Here is a 15,805-nt window from a genome sequence, read left to right on the forward strand (position 1 = left end):
ATCTGAGATTCTGAATCCAGTCAACCACTGATGGTGCAGTACCACAGAGTTTATCATTGAAAAAGTCTGCCTACACATGGTCCCATATAGATCAAATCCAGTGTTGTTCAAGGGTCACCTGGATATATAGATTCCAGTCACTCTTGAATATGACTATAGAAAGTTGATGTTACCATACAACAGGGAGGTCTGGCGTGCTGCAGTCCATGGGGTCACATAGAGTTGGACACAATGGAGCAACTGAGCAACAGCAGCAACCATACCACACCTGTATAATTTGGATTGAATTAAATTAACATGCTAATTATTAAAATAGAATATAAAAATTATAACTGGAAATTACATGATATCACATGCTTATGTTTTCTTCCCTTTTCCCTTGGGAAGAAAGAGTGATCCCCTGCTTTACCTGCTATATTGTTGGTCTTCAGGGAATGGCAGTAGAATCTCAGAGAGGTTTCTGAGGAATGTCTTCTATTGATTTGAGGTGGATATTTAATAGTCAGTTGCTGCTGTTATCTTTTTTTTTAACTAAAAATTATTTTTTATTTTTACTTTTTGGCCATACTGTGCAGCATATAGGATCTTATTTCCCTGAACAGGGATTGAACTCACGCTCCCTGTAGTAAAAGCAGAGTCTTAACCACTGGACCACCAAAAGAGTCCCCTCCCCACCTTTTTTTAAAAAACATATTCCTCTTATCTGCTTCTGGTTCTTGAGATTACATATTAGCTTCCCATTGTATTTCATATTTCACACTGGATTTTTTAATTGAAACATATTTGCTCATCAGTGTAATGTTAATTTGTAGAAGTGTATCATTTGCACCAGCGTTGAATGAGTCTGGCACATAATAACCTTCCATTAATACTTGTTTAATGAAAGAATGAATGAATCATTTATACAATATGGGACTTCTCAAATAATTATAATAATTGAAGGAAAACAAGTGTTGGACACTAACCTTCATTTTCTAACATTATTTCCTTTTAGAAAATGTGATATTACCGATTGTTTGAAAAATGAAAGACTCTTGTTTAAAGACTAAGTGATATGCTGAATTGATAATTTGGCTATTGACATAAATCATCCAGGAGTGGAATTGCTGGGTCATCTGATAGTTCTGTTTTTAGTTTTTTGAGGCTTCTCCATACTGTTCTCCATAGTGGCTGTACCAATTTACATTTTGCTGTGTGGTGACCTAAATGGGAAAGAAATCTAAAAAAAGAGGGCATATATATGTATAACTCACTCACTTTGTACAACAGAGACTAATGCAACGTTGTAAAGCAACTATACTCTGATAAAAAATTTTTTTAAAAATAACAAAAAAGATATAAATTGTCAAGCTGCTACACATCTGAGAAAATGAGAACATAATTTGAAAGGAAGAGATTGTAGAAATGGGTGTATGTGATTCAGTAAGAGAGACCATGAACACGAGAGTAGAATCTGTAACTATGTAGTATATTTTATGCTTCTGAAAAGACATTTTTTACACATATATGGTTCTGCCTGTTTGCCTCACATTCTCTGTAATTTAAAAGCTGTGTTATTTTTTATAGCTGTTATTCTTGGAGGCACAAGTAAATCAACATGTATATTCAAAAGATATTATTTCTGACATATAAAATGTTTATGATTAATTTCTCTAATGTTAACATTTGTATATATTAAATCCTGTTGTTTGGTTGTAGTTCTCATTTTTGAAAATATTTTTGTATGTACAACAAAAATGCATCTTTTGTGTACAAAGTTTCAAAAAATCTTTTAAAAAGTACAATAATGTGAAAGGAATTAAAAAATCGACATTATTGGCACGAGATTCATGTTAATGTTTACTCATGTAAATAGCACAAAATACTGCCTAATTAGTGTGGTTGGTAAATTTTTGGTACTTTAATTTTCTCTGTTATTGTAAACCATGCATAAAATGCTTGCCTATTGAGAAGTGCAGAATTGTCAGAGCTTAAACAGCTGACATCTGCTTACTCTCTTAAAAAAAAAAAAAAAAAGAATAACAAGCCATTTCAGCCTAATCTACCTCAAATGTGTTCATGTAAATGGAGGTCCATCTATTGACCTGTATTCTTTTCAGCTCGTGATTGGCCCACATGGTTCATGAAACCAGGAAGGCTGATTTGAAATGCAGATGTTGAGACAGTGAAGTACACCCCCCCCCCCCTTTTCCCTTTGCTGTATCTGTCAGGGTGAAAAGTGGCTTGTACAAGGGTCAGTCACCCATACTCACTTAATTACTTTTCTTGGACCCACAGAGCTGTCACAAGCTGTGGTGGATGCGGGAGCTGTTCCTCTTTTAGTGCTCTGTATCCAGGAGCCAGAAATTGCTTTGAAAAGGATTGCTGTTTCAGCCCTCAGTGATATTGCGAAGCATTCTCCAGAGTTAGCACAGACAGTGGTGGATGCAGGAGTGATTGCTCACTTAGCCCAGATGATCCTGAACCCTGATGCTAAACTGAAGGTATTTTAAAAATAAAGTTGAGAAACAAACGAACCAAGATTCCGATAATCTAAGAAAATGGAAACGTGTGCAGATGGATAGTATACATTTTTAGATAATTAGTAAATTATCATGCAAAACAGGTCTGAGTATATTATGTATTTGGGTCCTTTCGTATGTGGAAACTATGCTGTAAGGATTAGACAATCACGATGTGACTGGGGAAAAGTACGTGCAATGCTGAAAACTAGAAGTAACATCAGAATTAATAATTAAAGTAAGGAATCATGTCACGATTAAACCTCAGGGTTAGAAGGGACCTAAAGGTTTTCTAGCCCACTATTATATTTACATTTTCTATGAAAATGGCCATATTAGTCTTCTTTTGAGCTTTCTAAAATTTAATTTTCAGTTAATAGTCACCAATTATACCTCTATATTATAATAGTTATGTTTTATAAGATTTTAAGATTGTCAGTGTTAATTAGACAATGTAAAATTCTCTAAAACGATAACAGCAACATGCCCAAAGTTCTGCTTGATCATGTCTGTATTACATTATTGTACTTATCATAAACTAATGATTTAAGTAGTACATAATTAAGAAATAATATTCATCCAAAGGGCATATTCTTTGACCAGCCTCAATAAGTAAATATTTAAATAGTCAATCGTGTGAACTAAGATGTTCAACTTGGAAATTAGGAAATTTAAGAAATTGAGTATTTAGGTATAAGAGTAGAAGGTGAATACTTCAAGACTCTTAGTTTATGTTGGATTTGTGATTATTTCTTGCTCTTTACAAAGAAATTTGAATGTGTACAAAGCTGTTTAAATTACATCTGAACTCCACAGTGGACTCTGTGTAACATTTGCATTTGTTTTTTGTTGAATAGCGTCAGGTCCTTTCAGCTCTCAGTCAGATTGCGAAACATTCTGTGGATCTGGCAGAAATGGTGGTCGAAGCAGAGATTTTTCCAGTTGTACTTACCTGTCTGAAGGACAAAGATGAATACGTGAAGAAAAACGCTTGTACTTTAATCAGAGAGATTGCAAAACATACGCCCGAGGTAAAACACGGGGAAAAGAAGTCAGCTTCAAAATGCAACCACACGCCGTTAGTTTTAGTTATTAAGCAGAACATCGGTTGTTGACAGGGCCCTGGGTGGTGTCACATGTTCTGAGAGTTTCTCACCCTTAGCACAGTTGACGTTTTGGACGAGATGATCCTTGTTGTGGGGGGCTGTCTATACTGTAGGGTGAATGTTCAGCAGCATCTCTGGCCTCTGCCCACTAGATACTCATGGGACCCCTCCCCTAAGTTGTGACAATCAGAAATGTCCCCAGGTATTACCAACTGTCTCCAAGGGGACAAAAGTGCCCCCACTTGAGAACCTCTGGGTTGTAGCAATGGAGTTTGAGTCTGAAATCTCAGTTTTTAGTCATTAATCATTTTCTGCTTTCCATTTCTAAGTTGTCGGGACTGTGGACCTTTGTTGTCCTGTCACTCTAGGTCATCTGGGTGTAGTGAGAGAGAGCGCCCCTCCAGATTGGGAGAGATCACCAACTCCCTGCTCAGCCGCTCATACACAGTGGTTCCTGCTCTGGGTTCGTAGGTGGGAAAAGAATAGAGACGAAGCGAACTTGGGTAGATTCTGAAGTTGTGTCTTTTTCTGTGCGTATTTTCATGAATCACTTTCATTTCACCAAACTCTTCAGTATTTATTCTTTATTTCACCCAACATCTTTATCTGGTTGAGAGTTTTCAAGATTGGAGTGCCAACAGCTAGTGACCATTGCTAGCAAAGGACGGATAATGAGGCTAGAATATTTCAAGTTTGACCTCATCTTTCAGTATTGAGTGATTAATCTGCTTCATACTCACGCATTGTGCTGGGTGTGGAGGGGGAGCGGTTTCAGCAGTTAGCTAGTTATGAACTAGCCCTAGGTTTAGTGTTTATGTGAGGAACTTTGACATCTATTACGATAAAGATGAAAGTCATGTAAGAAAAATTGAACAGCAGAGAGGCTCACAGTGAACATATTCTGTAATTAGAAATAGCAGGATTGTTACCCTTGTCTATTTCTTTGATAAATATAATACTTTTGAATGATATTTTGAAATGAATGATATTTCAGATTTTGTTGTTCAGTCCCTAAGTTGTGTCCAACTCTTTTGCGACCCCATGGACTGTAGCCTGCCAGGATCCTCTGTCCATGGGATTTCCCAGGCAAAAATACTGGAGTGGGTTGCCATTTCCTTTTCCAGGGGATTTTCCTGACCCAGGGATCGAACCTGAGTCCTCTGCCTTGGCAGGTGCATTCTTTACCACTGAACCACCATTTTTTAGGTCTGAAATTTTACAATTTGGCAATGCTAACATAATATTTAAAGGTCATCTTACACTGGACTTCCCTCGTGGTCCAGTGATTGAGAATCCGTCTTGCAATACAGGGGACATGGGTTCGGTCCCTGGTGGGGAAACTGAGATCCCACATGCTGTGGGGCCTGCTTGCTGCGGTGAAGACCCAGCACAGTCAACTAATACTGCTAATAATAAAACCAAAATATCCTCTATAAAATATTTAAAAAATAATAATAAAGATCATCTCATACTTTAGGGCCATGATGATGTAACTCTCCCTCTTTTCTCTTAGCTTTCTCAGCTGATAGTGAACGCTGGGGGAGTTGCTGCCGTGATCGACTGCATCGGGTCCTGCAAAGGGAACATAAGGCTTCCAGGCATCATGCTGCTCGGCTATGTGGCAGCTCATTCTGAGAACCTGGCAATGGCGGTCATCATTTCCAAGGTTTGCCCTTGCTTCCTTTTCCCCTGATTCTTGCAGCGAGATCCTCTAAGACAGACCACAGATTAATACTCTCCCACAGAGTGTACAATATAACTGATCAGAGACAAAGAATTACCAGCTTTTTTTCCAGGCTTACTAGTAAGTTTGCCAGAGCAATGTTTAAAATAAGGTTGACTTGGCAGGAAGTTTGAAGTTTTACTCAGTGTTTAATATTAATAAAATGTCAGCACCTCTGAGTGTTAGTATTATCTGTATCTAAGTAAATGTGTATTTTGTATCTTGAAAGATTGGCTTTACAAATATGTAAAGCATACTTTGATTAAAGACAACTAACATACCCAGTGGTCATTTGTATCATCTTGTACGGATGGCTGTCTCTCCTTTAGCTTCCAGGAGCTAATTTCTCTTCTTAGATGTGGGCAATTCAGAGTGCATGGGCACATGTCGGATAGCAGTGTTTCTGTTTACTTGCTCAAGGGATTTGGCCTTATCTCAGTTTACAACTTGGTATTAACCTACCAGATTGAGTAACCCTGGCTCGTAGTAGGTGCTCAAAAAATATTTGTTGAATGAGTAAATATTGATCTCCTGAAGCATGCTTCAAAGGCTGTGTGCTCCCAGTGTCTCTGGTAACCCTCTAGGGTGCAGGTTTCTTATCAGTCTTGAAAACCCACTGCTCTATGTTAAACAGAAGTGTGGATTTTTTTTTATCCTTTGCTAATCCTCAGAATAAAAAGGAGCCTCAGATCTTTATTTTCTACCTATTCCTTGATAATACTTTACTTCACTCCCTTTTTATCCTGAGCCTTTCCTTTTGTTCTTCTATTACCAAAGACTCTGATAGTGACTAGGGCAGTAATGCTGCTTGCTTTCTGAAGGGTCACGGTGGGGATATTATTGGAATTCTTGATTCTCGGTTCTTGTGTGGATTGTCAGAAAGTCCACACATAGGAGGGACAAGGAAAGAAGCCGCGATTGCTTTTGCTTCCTGTGTTTCTTCCCCAGACTGTCCAGGAGGTGCTCCCTCTCTTTGGTCTGGGGCTGCTGGCCTCTCACACCTGGTTGTCTTTCATTTAATTGAAGATCAAGGTGGGGGCAGCAGCAGTTTGAGGCCGATCACACAGCACTGCGTCATTCTTTCTGGTTCTGTGTAGTACTGTCAGGATTGACAATACCTCCTGTCTAAATAATACTTTCTAACGTTCAAAGCACTTTCACGCTTCTTGCCTCATTTGCTGTTCATAACAGTCATGGCTAGTAAGTCAGCATTTTGGGGACTGTCTTCTTTTCCTCCTGCTTCTTCATTCTTGGTATGTCTCGGATGTATGGACTTTCTGGAAAGTTGCCTCATTCTGAAGATAGAAAAGATTCTGACCTTTTTTTTTTTTTTGTATGGGCTGACATACATTTTTAGTTGTAAGAAAGAAGTCAAAGAAGTAATATGGCAGATCTCTTCTGGAAATTGGTTTTAAAAGCCAAATTTAGGGACTTCCATGATGCTCCAGTGTTTAACACTCTTTGCTTCCAATGCATGGGGACTTGGATTTGATCCCTAGTTGGGGGACTAAGATCCCACGTGCTGAGTGGTGTGGCCAAAAAATTTTAAAAAAAAATTTAAAGGTGAAGGAAAAAAAATTATATATGATCATTTGGCCTTTGCTTGTGGGAGGATGACCATATGATAGTGGCTTTTGTGGTACTGAATTTAAGGTGATAATTTAGTGTCAGTATTAGATAATTTAGTGTAGTCTCAAGTTAGAGTTATGCCCATACAGAATGAATTATAATTTGCTTTGGTTATTTGACTCTTCTTTGGGTATATAAGCTGTGATGCATTTGAGGCCCTTTAGTTAATTTTGTTTTATTTAGCTACAATTGAAGTTTGAAGTACAAAATAAAAGCACATGCCATCTGTGTAGTAAAAGTACTCATCCCTACTTGACATTCAGTCAGATTAAATTGGGCAAAACTATTGTGTAAATGTTGACCAAAAGTAATGGAAATTTACTATTTCAGGAAAGATTTTAGTGAATATATTTCACCTAAAATTTACTTAAATAGGATTCTTGCTCATATTATTCATTTGATTTTGGGTCTGTAGTAGGTGTTTTGCTTTTGGATCTCTTGGTGAAAAGTCAATTTTTAAAAAGATTCTAAGTTAACTATTTTAGTTTAGAAGGGAAGCAAATGGTTTTAAACTCCTATGCATTTTTAATTTGTCACAGTGGTATCTGGCTTGGCCTAAATACTAGCCTGTGGCATCTGTTCTTTGGTTAAATGCCTCTGTTTGGGGAGCAAACGCTAGTAGAGATATTTAGTTTAGTTGGATTGTTACAGATAATTAAGGTAAATTAGTTCTAGTCGTTTTATTGACTTGAAAAATGACGGCCCCTGTGAAGTGCTCATTTATTGAACTGTTTAAAGGAAAAAAAGGATCAAGACCGAAATGATTGCTTCTAATGTCTGAGAGACATGGAAGACCTTTAATCCTGCTCTGGATTCGTAACTCTTGCTCTTTTGATCCCACACTGCAGGGTGTACCCCAGTTGTCACTCTGCTTGTCAGAAGAACCAGAAGACCACATTAAGGCTGCCGCCGCCTGGGCCTTGGGACACATTGGGAGACACACTCCTGAGCACGCACGGGCCGTCGCTGTCACAAACACTCTGCCTGTCCTGCTCTCTTTGTACATGTCAACCGAAAGTTCTGAGGATCTTCAAGTGAAAGTAAGTGCTTAATTCTTCATTGTTTTAATGACGATTTGTTAGATTTTTAACTCATAATATGTAATTTAAAATGTTTTAACTTTTATTGTGGACAGTAGTATTTTTTTTTTGTAAGGCTGATTGATTGATTTTTGTCTGTGCTGGTCCTTGCTGCTGCTCTCAGACTTTCTTTAGTTTCTGCGAGCGGAGGCTACTCTAATTGCGGTGCGTGGGCTCTAGGCACTTGGGCTTCAGCATTTGCAACTGATGGGCTCACTAGTTGTGGTACATGGGCTTAGTTGTTCCAAGATGTATGTTATCTTTCTGGACCAGGGATGGAACCTGTGTCTCCTGCATTGCAGGGCCGTTTCTTAATCACTGACTGGACCACCAGGGAAGTCCAACAATATCATTTTTCTGAGTCAAGATATAAGTTTATCAGAAGAATTGGGGTGACTCTTTGAAAACGAATTACCCTTGTCTCTCAAAATCAATGATAAACTCTAAAGGAAGTTCTCTATGGGTACAAAGTTGTTTGTAAAACAAATGTCTGATTGTTTCCATCTACATTTCTATTGACTTTTCTTATGGAATAGGAATTGAATAATAGGACTTTGGAGGTGAAATTGGCCAGAGAGAACTTTAGTCCATTTTAAATTAAAAATTGAGCCTAAAAAAATTTAAAAGGAATGCGTCTCCAAAGGCATTCCTGAAGCATGAGTGACGAGTGACCTCTCCTAACTCCAAGTCTGAAACCTTTTAATTATGTCTTATATTTGTTCCTTGAAAGGAAAATGACCATACGATTTCCCAAATTAAACATTTTAAAATCTTGTATTAAAAAAAATGAGGATATCTGAAAAAAATGTTACTGACTACTAAAACGGTTCATTAAACATGAATATAAAGTAGGATGGGTTTTAAAAATAATTTTAGAATTTCAAAGAAAGAAAAATGTTTCCCAGCATACTCCCTATTAGGAAAAGGTGTAACTTCTTGGAAGCAGCTCTCAGAATTAACTTGGGTTGAGGGAAATACATAGAAAAGACAATAATTCAAAATAAAATGAACAGTAAGTTAAATTACTCTTAAATTTGAAGGAAAACAATAAAGTAACAAATAGGAAAACACATTTTACAACAACTTTAGATAGTATAATGGGACAGGAAATCTATTTGAACTGCACAGTTTGAGGGACTCTGAAAGCTATCGAGTGAGTCATTTATTTGATTTATAAATTTTATAAAAGTGAATTTATATTGATTTGATTGTTTACATGTTTTTTTTCTCTACAGACTCATTGAGGGAAGTTGATTTCTAAGATTAACACTTTTTCCATTTTTATAAGACTTTTCTAGATCAAAGCAATGATTTAATAGATTTCAAATACTTGTCTCCAATGTTGAGTCTATTCCTTGGCAAAGCATGGTAGATGGTAAAATTGATAATGTGCTAAGGTCTTTTCCTGTGTAACAATTCTGTGATTCTTTGACTTTCTGGTGAGAAACCACAACTGCATTTCCAGTTTTGAGTTGTTTAAATACAGATGATTTACGTAAGTGTAATTTTAACCTACGTCTGTCATTCTCTTTTTGCCTCAAATTTCTTTAACCCACCATCATCATTGTCTTTCTTCCTCCGTCCCCCTCCCCTACTTCCTCCTCTTTCCTTCTCCCTCCTCCTCACTTCTTGTCCTCCCCACCCTTACCTCTAGTGATCCAGGGAAATAAAAGAACACATCAGCTACAGCATGAATAATTAATAGCAGAGTAGATAGCAATTATAGTTTGAGAAACCCTTGCAAATAGTCTCTTAGGGAGCACTATATACTATTTACATGCTACCAAGTTTATATAACTTGATTTTTAATGAATGTTATGATGCTATATTGTATAAATATCATCAGAGTAAAAACGGTTGATTACTTTTCGAAGTCAGATAATTTTTATTGTGTATTAGTTTAACAAAGGTGGTTATTGTTAAAACATTAAGGTTTACTAATAGATGGTTCCTTCTACCTTTGTGTGATACAATATTTACTTTCAGGAAATACAGTGGGTATTAAATTAAAAGTGATTTATCAATCATTATCCTGTCATCAGTCTTTCCAAGGCTTTAAATCCATCCAAATATTTTCTTATTGTAGGTACTTAATCATTCCTTTTTTTTTTCCTTCTCCAAGGTCTCTTGGAGTCTATCAGTTGTTTTAAAGGCCTTAGAGTAAAAGCCCAAATCCTTTGATTTGACACTATCTCAAAAGGGAAAAGTATCCAAGAACTTTAGGAACTGTCTAATGGTGTTTCTCATTTGTTATTCTGTAGCAGCTTTCAAATTACAAGGCCATGTTGAAGTTACTTTTGTCCCCAAGACCTGTAAGCTTCTGTAAGCATTCTCTAATTGGTTCTGAGCCAGGAGAGCCCAGGAGCAGCCCCTTGGAATTTCTTGCACATTTTCACATGGTCTTACTATCTGCCTGTACCTATGTAATTCCAAATGCCTTATGAAAACTGAAAAAAAAAAAAACCCTATCTTTTTATATAATCATCTTACCTACATATATTTTGAAAATATTCAGGCAGTTGCATTTTCATTTGTTTAGATTCAGAGGTATTAGATGGAATTAGTTTGGCATTTGAATGGTTATAAAACTATTCAAATAGTTATGACTATTTCTAACATAATTATTTAAATATTACATTCTTATTGTCTTGCTTGTTCCCCTTTGTTTTTAGCATCTTTATTGAGATATAACTTGTATTCCATATAATTTACCCATTTTAAACTATATAATTCAATGGTTTAGTGAAGATTCTAAACAGGTGCTACCATCACCATAGTCTAATTTTAGAACATTTTATTTTCCCATTAGCTGTCACTCCATGTCCTCCCTGTCTAGCCCCAGGCAACCATTATTTTACTATCTGTCTTTGAGGATTTGCCTCTTCTGGGCATTTCATTTAAACAGAACCATACAATATATGTGGCCTTTTGTGCTTGGCTTCTTACACTAAGCATAAGTCTCAGGGTTCATCCACGTTGTAGCATATATCAATATTTTGTTCCTTTTAATTACCAAATAATTTTCCATCGTATTGATATACCCCATTTTGCTTTTCTATTCACTGCTTGGACCTTGAGTTGTTTCTGCTCCTTGACCATTATGAACAATGCCACTGTGAACATTACTGTACAAGTTTTTGTGTCGATGTTTGTTTTCATTTCTCTTGGGTATATACCGGGGAACGGACTTGCAAGGTCATATGATAACTCTTTTTTAACATTTTGAGGAACTGCCAAGCTGTTTTCCAATGTAGTTGTACCATTTTGATTCCCACCAGCAATGTATGAAGGTTCTAATTTTCAACATCATTGCCATCACTCGTTACTGTCTTTGTTTTTAATTGTAGCCATCTTAGTGGGTGTGAATTCATATCTCATTGTGGTTTTGATTTGCATTTCCCTGATGGCTAAAGATGCTGAAATTTTTTTTCTTGTGCTTATTGGCCATTTGTATATCTTCTTTGGAGAAATGTCTAATCAGACCTTTGGCCCATTTTTAAATTGGGCTGTTTATGTTTTTATTATTGAAAATCTAAGGATTCTTTACATCTTCTGGAAACAAGCCTTTATCAAATGTATGACTTACAAATCTTTTTTCCTATTCTGTGGGTTGTCTTATCGTTTTATTGATGGTATTGTTTACAACAAGTCTTTAAAAAATTTTAATGAGATTCAGTTTATCTTTTTTTTTTGCTCCTGTGCTTTTGGAGCTATATGTGAGAAGACTTTTCCTAGCACAGAGTCATGAAGATTTACTCCTGTGTAACCCCCTCATTTAAATAACTATAGCTCTTTGGTCAGAATACTTTCAGAATAAAATTAACTTTTGAATAAAGAAGCATTTTTCATTTTAAACAGTTTTCAGGAAAGATCATTCATTTTCAACAATGAAAGCAACAATGAATAATTTTTTGTTACTCCTTTCATTTTCTGTGAAAAACAAAGTGGCATCAAGTGTTTGTCTACAATTGACAATTTTGTTTTGCTAATTACTATTCTTATGTGTGTTGTTAATAGGAAAAAAGGGTAGTATTGCTAATCACTTATTGTGGTTTCTACAAGAGCTTTGATCAGTGTGGCTAGAGTCAGTTTTTAGAAATGACAGAAAAATTAATGAATTAGAATTGTAGATGCTGTGCTAGTTTATAGGAAAACCAGGCTCAAACCCAAGTTGCCCTACATAGATAGTCCATGATTCCTTCCCTAGCATTGTCATGTAATATTATATATGTCTAAAGATAAACACTAACTACTAAATGCTGTGACATTTAGCAAAATTCATATTTTCTTATTCATTATTTTGAAGTAACACATTTCTTGATTTTCTAACCTAGGTAAAGGATTTGTTGACCCCACGTAATTTCTGTACAATTCACAGAATAAAATCATAGAAACAATTTTATTTCACTCACGGCAATAAGTCACCAAATACAAGTCATATTTTCTAAAGGCTTGGACATTTTAAACCCAACATATAACATGATCTTGTATGTAGAAAATCCTAAGGAATACACACAAACACATTCACAAATACTAGAACTAATAAGAGTTCAACAAAATCACTCGGTAGAAGGTGAATATGTAAAAACCAACTGTGTTTCCATATTCTAGTAGTGAGTAACTCAAATATGAAATTAAGAAAATAGTTTCATTTATAATAGCATCAAAAGAATAAAATATTTAGGGATAAATTTAACAAAAGAAGTATAAGACTTGTACACTGAAAACTATAAAACATTGCTGAAAAAAATTAAAGAAGATCTGAATAAATGAAGAGACATTCCATGTTCACAAATCAGAAGGTTTGATATTGTTAAAATGGCAATTCAATATTGTTAAAAATGATCTACATGTTCAATACAATCCCTGTCAAAATCCCAGTTGTCTTTTTTCCTCAAAAAACTTGAGAAGCTGATCCTGAGATTCATATAGAAATGCAAAGGACTTGAACTTGCCAAAACAATCTTGAAAAAGAAAGACTTACACTGTCCAATTTCAAAACTTCCTATGAAGCTACACAAGCAAGATGCTTACAGAAAGACTATATATGTATATATCAATGTAGTAATCGGATAAAAGTCTGAAATGGACCCTTTTATCATCAACTGATTTTTCACAAAGGTGCCAAGGCAATTTAATATTAAAAGATAGTTTTTCAGCAAATGGTACTAGGACAGTTATTATATCTTCAGACAAAAATATTAATTTGGATCCTTATCTCATACTGTACACTAGAATTAACTAAAAATGGATAATACTGATAGATCTAGATGTAAGAATTAAGATTAGAAAACTCTTAGAAGAAAACATAGGAGTAAGTCTTTTTAGCCATGGAATAGGCACTGATTTCTTAGAAATGACACTTAAAGCACAAGTAATAAAAGAAAACACTGATAAATTGGATGTCATCAAAATGAAAAACTTGTATGCCTCAGAAGACATTACTGAAAAAATGAAAAGACAAGCCACAGACTGAAAAATTACTAACAAATCATATATTCAAGCAAGGACTTGTATTCAAAATATATAAAGAGCTCTTACAACTCAATAAGAAGATACATAACCTCACTAAACAATGGGCAAAAATGAATAGACATTTCACTGACAAATGACCAGTCAGCACATAGAAAGATATTCAACATCATTAGTCACTAGTGAAACACGAATCAAAACCATAATGAGATATTACTTCACACTTACAAGAATGGCTGTAATTAATAAGACAGAAAATATCAAGTGTTGATCATCTTATGGAGAATTGAACCTTCTTACACCCTACTGGTGAGAATATAAAATGTTGCAGTCATGTTGAAAAATAGTTTGGTAGTTTCTCAAAATATTAAACATAAATTTACCATTATCACTCAATAACTCTACTCTTCAGTATTTTCCCAAGTGAAAATATTTGCATGTGAATCTTCATAGCAGCATTGTTCACATTAGCCCAAAGTGGAATTAACCCAAATGCCCATCAACTGGTGAATGGATAAACAAAATGTGATAAATCCCTGTAATGGAATACTGTTTGACAATGAAAGGAGTGAAGCACTGATATGTGCCATATTGTGGATGAACCTCAGAAACATTATGCTTAGCAAATGAGGCCAGATCCAAAAGTTAACATATTATGATTTCATTTATATGGATGGTCCAGAAGAGCAAAATATAGAGACAGGAAGAGGATTAGTAATTGTCTGGGGTTGGTAGGGGTAAGTAGAGGAGGGAATATGGAATAACTATAAATGGGCATGGGGTTTTGGGGATGATGAAGAAAAGTTCTAAAATTAGATTGTGGTGATGGTTGCACAACTCTGTAAATTTACTAAAAATTCATTGAACCATGCACTTAAAATGAGTGAATTTATGGTATGTAAATTATATCTCAATAGTGTTGTTAAATAATCTTAAGCCCAGATATTGACAAATAAACAAAAATCTTAACTAATATACTAATATTTGTTTCATGCTGGATAATACAACTGATTATTATTAACGATATACATCCTGATGTAGAAGTTTATGGTCAAAAGTCAAGTATATTTCTTGATGAAGGATAGTAAAGTTCAGTGGATTCCTACTGTCATTAGAGTTCTTGATTAATAACTTGACAGTCTGTCACCAACTTGGAACTGTTAGGATTGGGGTATGGCTGTCTGGTACAGTGAATGTGATCTCCACTAGCACATTAGTAGACTTTGTCACCAACAGCTGTTAAGTTCATCATAAAGCTCTTCATTTCATTTTCAAACTCCAGAACACAAGACATGACTTTTTGTCAAGCTTTCATTGACTACTTACTTTGGTATGTATTTTGCTTTGTATTTCAATAGAGTAAAAAAGCCATAAAGAATATCTTACAAAAATGCACCTATTTACCAGCTCTTGAACCATTTCTGTATGATGCTCCTCCCAATATTCTGAAGCACGTGGTTGGACAGTTCAGTAAGGTAAGACATGCTCTTTTAGCCTGGAAGTGGGGAAAGAGAATTAAAACAAGGTACTAACTTGCATTTTTCTGTTGGGTCAATGTTTTCTTCTGTAAGATTGGGGCAGGGTTTTACTGTTTGATTTTACTGATCATATTGTCAGGGAGGGTAATATAGGTTAATGAAATTCACATGTTAATAAAATTCGCACATAAATAATTCACACTTCCTTCTTCATCATGCTTCCTCACAGCCTCTGTACTGTCTTTTTTCTGTTCTTGGAGAGTAAGAGAGTCAACATGTGAAAACCTCATAACCCTTTGGTAGTTTTCCTGGTGTCTGTTAGTCTCACTCAGCTGGGAACAACTGCAAAGATCCCCACAGTATTTTTTGCGAAATCTATGCACTTACCAGAGATGCTTCCAGACAAACATTTGGAATGTATTGGCTTATTTGGTGACCACTCTTTAACCAGCATGGCTGTCATGTTTCTTAGCTCACTGCAGACTCAAGATAGTAAGGTGGAAAGGTCAAGCCACTGGAAGGGGTTCGGCCAGAGGAACTGGCTACTGACGGCTGAGGCCGAGAGAGTGTGTGTGTTCCCACCGCTGTGCATGGCCAGGAGGGGGCCTAAGTCATCAAGAGGTGGTCAGGTTGTGTTCAGGCTGGATTTAAGAAAATAGGGTCTTTGAAATTAGTATCTCAGTGTGGCTGTGAGCTCAGGCTCTGGAGCTGGGTTGCCTGGGTTTCTACTAGCAGCAATACCTTTAACGATGTCTTGACCTCTCTAAACCTTAGTATAATTACCCATAGATGGGGGCTAATAAGAGAACCTATTTTA

The 15,805-nt window shown here is 35.9% G+C and overlaps 1 protein-coding gene across 3 annotated transcripts in view; it reads left to right on the plus strand.

The window, feature by feature from the left end:
* Positions 1 to 15,805, plus strand: part of SPAG6 (sperm associated antigen 6) — a 60,251-nt gene that overhangs the window by 34,140 nt on the left and 10,306 nt on the right. For all 3 annotated transcript variants that reach the window (XM_061125727.1, XM_061125728.1, XM_061125729.1), the window contains 5 exons: positions 2,278 to 2,483; positions 3,359 to 3,532; positions 5,121 to 5,273; positions 7,808 to 7,999; positions 14,869 to 14,985. In XM_061125727.1, the coding sequence (XP_060981710.1) occupies positions 2,278 to 2,483; positions 3,359 to 3,532; positions 5,121 to 5,273; positions 7,808 to 7,999; positions 14,869 to 14,985 (842 nt within the window). The remainder of the gene's footprint in view (positions 1 to 2,277; positions 2,484 to 3,358; positions 3,533 to 5,120; positions 5,274 to 7,807; positions 8,000 to 14,868; positions 14,986 to 15,805) is intronic.

Source organism: Dama dama, chromosome 23, assembly GCF_033118175.1.
Source record: "Dama dama isolate Ldn47 chromosome 23, ASM3311817v1, whole genome shotgun sequence".
Classification (NCBI taxonomy): domain Eukaryota; kingdom Metazoa; phylum Chordata; class Mammalia; order Artiodactyla; family Cervidae; genus Dama; species Dama dama.